The 6,774-nt window shown below is 32.2% G+C and overlaps 2 protein-coding genes across 2 annotated transcripts in view; one reads left to right on the forward strand and one right to left on the reverse strand.

The window, feature by feature from the left end:
• LOAG_17051 (CBR-IFT-81 protein) overlaps nt 1-2,832 on the forward strand; it is a gene marked incomplete at both ends in the record, with an annotated part of 5,892 nt that extends 3,060 nt beyond the window's left edge. The window contains 8 exons of the mRNA XM_020449712.1: nt 126-269; nt 347-495; nt 816-909; nt 1,190-1,339; nt 1,563-1,646; nt 2,120-2,206; nt 2,353-2,487; nt 2,659-2,832. Coding sequence (XP_020306733.1) covers nt 126-269; nt 347-495; nt 816-909; nt 1,190-1,339; nt 1,563-1,646; nt 2,120-2,206; nt 2,353-2,487; nt 2,659-2,832 — 1,017 coding nt within the window. The remainder of the gene's footprint in view (nt 1-125; nt 270-346; nt 496-815; nt 910-1,189; nt 1,340-1,562; nt 1,647-2,119; nt 2,207-2,352; nt 2,488-2,658) is intronic.
• Nucleotides 2,833-4,605: 1,773 nt separating this feature from the next.
• LOAG_17052 (hypothetical protein) overlaps nt 4,606-6,774 on the reverse strand; it is a gene marked incomplete at both ends in the record, with an annotated part of 3,751 nt that continues 1,582 nt past the window's right edge. The window contains 5 exons of the mRNA XM_020449713.1: nt 4,606-4,716; nt 4,929-5,113; nt 5,376-5,538; nt 5,784-5,984; nt 6,380-6,502. Of these exons, the coding sequence (XP_020306734.1) occupies nt 4,606-4,716; nt 4,929-5,113; nt 5,376-5,538; nt 5,784-5,984; nt 6,380-6,502 (783 nt within the window). The remainder of the gene's footprint in view (nt 4,717-4,928; nt 5,114-5,375; nt 5,539-5,783; nt 5,985-6,379; nt 6,503-6,774) is intronic.

Genomic DNA, 6,774 nt, shown 5'->3' on the forward strand with positions numbered 1-6,774 from the left:
CTCTGAAGTTTGATTGCACCACACTCGAATATAGTTAGCATTATCGATTTGATGGTAACGATCTACCATCTTAATTTCAAATGATGTAATTATTATTTTGTCAACATTATGTTCTAAAATTATAGGAAGAAATGGAAACGAATCATTATATGGTTAATGAAAAATTGCCGAAAGAAATTGAAGCAAAAAGGGCAGTTATTGCTGATTTGAGGAAAGTGGTTGATGTTGCTGCTATGGACAAAAACGATATCGCTGAATTGCAACAGAAAGTAATATGTTCCCTATCTTTAAATTCTACATATGCTAAACTATGAAATAACTATGTCTTACCTTTAAGGTTGTTTAGATCGAAAAAATGAACCAGGAAATTATGGAACTGGTAAATGAACGTAATCGTAAAGACGAGAACACAGATAAGCTATCAATTTATCGGCATCAGGCATCAGTTGTTTATAAGAAAAAAGCAAAGCTGGTTGAAAAGCTGCAAGAGGCGCGGTATATATTTTAAACTGAATTGATACGAACTAGATAAGTTTTTAATTGTCTGTTAATCTTTTCTTTCCTTCCCTTTTCTCCCAAAAGTAAGTTACTAAGAATTAAAACGAATTGTTGACTTTTATTCAATAAGGTCATATGCCATATGACCTTATTGAATTCCTTCGGAATTCTAGTGGTATCAGCACCGTCACCAAGCATTGGCTGTTCGATTGCTCTTGTTGACTTTATTTGTCTTGTAAGTTTGATTCATCTTGTTTGTTACTGAACCAAGGAGAGAGATTTTCGTGTTTTAAAATTTCATGGGAAATTTTTTACAGTTTGGAATTGCAAAACATCATGAATATGGTGGAAACGAAGAAAAATAACTTGAAAGAAAAAGGCGGCACAGATTTTGTGATTACGACCACGCAGGTTTACTCTTTGTTTGCTACTTTCAACGATTGAAGCTTAGAATAAAATAATAGGAAGATAGTCGAGTGATGATGCTTACGTAAATTTCGATGGGAAACTTCATTTTAAAGACTTTGTAACTTTGACTAACATGAAATCACATTTACGCCGTGAGACATATTCAATATAAACCAATAAACACTTCTGGGATTTGCAAAAAGAAAAATGAATTTTGCATTAGAAACTTTTTAAAACCATTTTGCAGGAAGTGGATTCTTTTTTATAATTTTAATATTTACAGTTCAAGAATTACATCAACAAGTTACGTATTAAAACGTCAAATTACAAGCGAAAGCATGCTGAAATGAGTGACTTAAAAAGTGAACACGCTGTACTGTCGCGCACTGCAGATATCCTTACAAATCAGTGGAACAAACTTAGGCTGAAAATAGTTAGCTATCGGTTTTTGAATATATTCATAATTAATGAGGAAGGTGCTCTGTTTTTACGTTAAAAACATTCCTCGGCCACTTATGAAAAGCCGCGATTCTCGATGATCGAAATCTTACCAATTATTACTTGTCCACGTCGTTAATAAAAATTTTTTTTTTCATTATTTTTTCATTATCCTTATTTTGCAATCAATCATATTTTTTATGATTTTTCATTTTAAGGAAGAAAGTGGCGGGAAGATAATTAAAGCACGTGATGCAAATTATGACGAAAAATATGAAATTGCAAAACCAGAGACAGATGATGTGGAAAGTTGCGGGATATGATCAGTGAATCAAATCAACAAATGGATTTAAAAAGAACAGCAATTGATTCACTAAGACAATCAAACACTGAATTAAATAATCATCTTGCTGTAATAATGCTTCGTCTTTTTTTTTAATTTACTTAGAGTAGGTGAAATGAATGGTTGTTCACTGCAAGATGGCTTATCCTTTAGTGATTGACTTTATAACAAGTAATATTACTTCTTATTTAAAAATATTACCTTACGGTGCAAGAAGCAATTTATAATGTGATTAGTGTAATCTGACTGACCTGTCAAGAGAAATGATGGATAAATAGCATGTTGGTCAGTCACTTTTTGTGCCTATGATTAGGCTGTATCGTGCTTAGAAATATTTGCTTTCTTTTCAAAGCACTAGCAATTCTTTCTTTCTTTTGAATCTTTTACTAAACTCTAAACCCTCCAAAGCATACATACATCTGATTTATTGAGGATGCCACGGAACGTTTCGATGTGAGAAAACGAAATTATGAAACGGCTGAAGCAAGTTTTGAAAATGCGTTTGTGGAAGTTGAGGAGGTTTCTCTTGTCACGTGTTTTACCATTTCTTAAAGCTTATCAAAAATCTATTTTCTACTCATAAATAGCTATCATTGAGTTTCATTGTCGTTCTAGTTGAACCAAAAATTCAGAAAGTATAACGAATTTCGCAACTTTTTTTTTAGAATATCAGGAATATGGAAGATGAAATGGTTACGAAGAAGCGGAAGATTTTTCGTGCTGGAATCGAACTTCAACTAATGAAAACCATTTCGGGGAAGCTGAGACAAGAAGGATTAAGACTGGTTAATCAAATAGAGGTTGGTTGTTAAGAAAATTGTTTGCACTGCAATCAAAATTTTGCAAGCAGAAAAGGAATACGGTACTTTAAATTTATTTATGAATTGAGCTTCTTTTTCAAAAAAGCTAAACTTTAAAAAAATGAACGATGAATGGTCCTACTTCAATTATACGGATACATTCATTTACAGAAGGAAATTAGCCGTGTCAATAAGGAACTGGAAGTTTTGCAACATTCTGATCAAGGCAATGGATTATCAATAAAGGAAGCAACTGCTCAAGTAGCAATGTGGCGATCACTGATGAAAATTTTTCAACTTAAATTACAAATTGCGGAAGGAGGAAACAAAAACAGAATGTTGTAGAGTTCGGAGGTGTGATTTTTATTTTGAATTTGGTTGAAGAAACATTATTTGTCATGTAGCATAGTTTTTAAATAAATAAAATGAATTTTCATTCTACCATACTTGTTTACAAATGCATTTATTCCAACCAAAAGATAACGGCACTTTTTTTTACCACTAAAAACATTTTGACAGCATGAAAAAACTTCTAAAAAGATATAGTTTCTGATTAAAAAAATGAAGAAATGTTTAAAAATCACAACTAAGGGCCATCCTTTCCAACTTTTTTCCTCTGAACAATGGACATGTTTCATTTGATTGTAATTTGACTCATTTTTTTATTTGTTCTTGCACAGTAACATATATTTGTTGCAGAACTTTTCTCCATATTTTTGAGATTAGATGACTTCATGGAAAGAGTCAAGATAGTCTCTCACATCAAACTAGGTCGCATTTCGAATACAAACTATTCAAAATCCATCTCACCAACTTTAAGAAAAAAAAATTGCTTTCGGAGTATCCTAGTTGGAAATAGGTGTCGCATATATCAACTTGTTAGTAGCATAATATTTCTATGTACTATATCATCAGAATCAAAGCTAGGCATTTTAATCAAGCTTACGCAAAACGAGCTTCATTTTATATAGTGTCCATTTTATATTTTTGAACCTTTTTTTAACGACAAAAGAGACATCCAGAAAGAGGGACATTCCTAAAATAAAAAAATTGGACACGGGAGCAGCTCATATCCCAGTTATTGGATTAAGATGCAAAATATTCATACTTAACTTCCATTTGTTCAAAATTGCATAAAATCGAAAAATACTTGGAGAATGGGCAGCAAATTCAATCGAAAAAAGATTTTAAATGCAAATTTCCATTCGTCAGTCAAAAGCAACAGATAAAGAAGGGAAGACAAGTCCTTTCGATAAGTTGTAAACGACGTTAGTACACGAAACTAATCACATCGATGGTCTTGCACGCTACGAATCAGTACGGTTATATGAATTACCGCCGCTTAACCTTTGATGAAACGACTGCATCTTGCAAATTCGAATTTGGTTGACACTGTCAAGAACCAATTATCTTGAGTTGTAGTAATGGTCAATATCATTCAGAATAAATTACACAAACATATATGTTTGTATTTTTTATTCCTCATCATTTCATAATATCGCGATCTTTCAAAACGATCGACAACTGAAACAACTGAAGATATTTCAGTTATGAAGGTCACTTAAAATAAAAATAATATACAGTGCTCAGACTGTTTTATTACAGTGAAAACGATGCCTCATTCAAGGATACATGAAAACGGATAAACTATAAAAATTTCACGCTCCATCAAAATACAAGAAAAATATTTATAAAAAAATGACAGTTAACCGTAAGTGGAAATTCAATAATAAAAGGTTTGAGCTATCTTAGCAAGCAGATCTCAAATCGGTGATCGTCACAAACTGAATGGCTTCCAAATGATCATTTCCCCAATACTAATAACACGAGGCCTGCAAAAAATACCACGAGAGCGGTCATGATCTACACTCAAAGTGTCATTCTAAATGCACTGTCATATTGTAAATGTAATTGCAAATACACTTCCGCAACTTACCGCTCCAATATTTGTACGACATTTGCAGTTTCGCATACCAGCGATAATGTAAACACATTTAGATTTTTGCATTTCAGATTTAATAATAAGTGCAAAAATTTGCATAAAGTTTAAATTTAGAAGGATTGACACACGTACCAAATCTAATTTTTTTTTTTAGTATAAGTAATCAAATGTTCACTTCATAATGAGTTCCCATAAACGCGAATGCAATTCTGAAGCATGCAACGATCGAAATTTTTCTTAGAGTCAGACGATGGTGCTTGGAGTTCGAACTGATCCGCTTCTTCTTCCTGAAAATACTATATATAAGTTGCAATAAGGAGAAATGCAGCATACAAAAAACCACAAGCAATATTAAGATAAGCTTTATTATGGTATCATTGGATGAATTTAACTTGTCCTGAAAACAGATGATAGTAGATGATACGCTGCTTCCACATAACAAACGAGTAACTTCAGCACTTATTATTATGGATTCATTTTTAAAAAGTTAACAAAATACCTCAAATTCGGCATTGAGGAAATCACCTTGAGCATATGGAAGTGGAAAGAAGGATTCATGGGAAATTTTGACAGCTTTAATTGCATCTTCATGACTACATCGAGTGGAAAGTGATAAGTAACGTGCCACGACCAAACCTGAGATAGTTAATCCATCCGTATCGCATGCAACGCAAACACGTGATTCTGTAATCACATAGGAATGACGCAGTAGCTTTCCATAACAACTTAAGAAAACATTCAGTAACATACAACTTACTGGTACATTGCTTCATTGCAAGCAGAATTTTTTACTCAAAAACACCAAAAATTTCAAAAAAAGAAAACCATTTAATACATATCCACGGTCAACCCAATTGTTCTTTAGTATTAATGATGAATAATATTGTAACATTTTATTGCTTATACTATGCCATCTCATAATAATACTCCATCTCCCTACAATTACCCTTGCATCGCCATTTGTGTATTCGGGCGAAAACATCCATTGAAATTGAAAGAATTGAAGGATTCTCGATAATGATCATTGTCTCTTCATCGAACAATGGAAGCAAACCTTTCAAGTTAAACCCGAAATCCAGGAATTCCGAGTAAACCACCAAACAGTCAATCTAAAAAGTAATATGTAATTTCACGAGAGGAACAAGTTTAAAAAATCACAGCTTCGAGTAATTATATTCCATTTGCCTGATTCACTCCCACAAGTGACGTCATTTCTACACTTGCATAAATTAGTGTGAAATTATATTTTAATTAGTGATTTCATCGCTTGTCATCAGGAGTCTCCTCGAAGATTTAGGAGATAGACAATTGATAGATACAGGAGTTCATATCGATTGAAGTATTTAAAACAAACATCTTTCTCTTTCAACATGTGAAAATCATTATGAGTGAGCGAGCGCAACGATGCAATGTAGAGATCCTGAAGTACAATCTTTACATCAACTTTTACTGCTGGTATTGCAGCAAAAGTGGAGTATGCTTTTTCTTTCCATTCCTCCAAATCAGCGCATTTTGTTTCATTTACAACTTCACGGATTTTCTTTGTTGGTGTTGGCTGTAAAATTTGCATGCATTTTCATTAATTAAATTCGAATATCTCATTCAACTCACCACTACATTGCCAAAAAAAAAATCTTGCCACTCCTATTCTGTAGTGGTCTCTGCCATAATTTGATGAAAAGTAAATAGTTCAAAGTACCAAACCTTAGTGTAATTGTACAAAGCGTGAAAAAACCACCATCAAAAAGTAAGGCTCAGAAAAACAAGGCCAAGTTATTTAAGTCCGAAGGATGACACCTTTCAATTCTAACATCAATAATTTACTATATAAATTTAGAAAGCAACATTTTCTAAAGTCGCTTCCAGAATCGAGTGGTATATTGGCCTGATTGCCAATTGAAGACGCAGGTGTTTCGCGAATTTGTCCTCTTGAAACAAACTAGCACTTACTGTTCCATCAGGCAGTTTATACATAATGTAGCAGAAAATTCGATCAGCTTCAGCCACTGTTTCATCCAGAAATTTTAAAGCGAAATGCTTGCGTCCTGCTCGTTCTTTTTCAAGATCGCTCGACTGAAATGTGAAAAAAGAGGTAAAATCTTTCTTCTCACCTCTCATCACAGCAATCTCTGTTTTTCATGAAGAAAAATTTTAAATTTAAAAGTATACTAATAGTAACTAATAATAATTAATAATAATAATAATTAATAATAATAATAATAATAATAATAATAATAATAATAATAATAATAATAATAATAATAATAATAATAATAATAATAATAATAATAATAATAATAATAATAATAATAATATAATAATAATAATAATAATAATAATAATAA

Source organism: Loa loa, assembly GCF_000183805.2.
Source record: "Loa loa unplaced genomic scaffold supercont3.36, whole genome shotgun sequence".
NCBI classification, from domain to species: Eukaryota; Metazoa; Nematoda; class Chromadorea; order Rhabditida; family Onchocercidae; genus Loa; species Loa loa.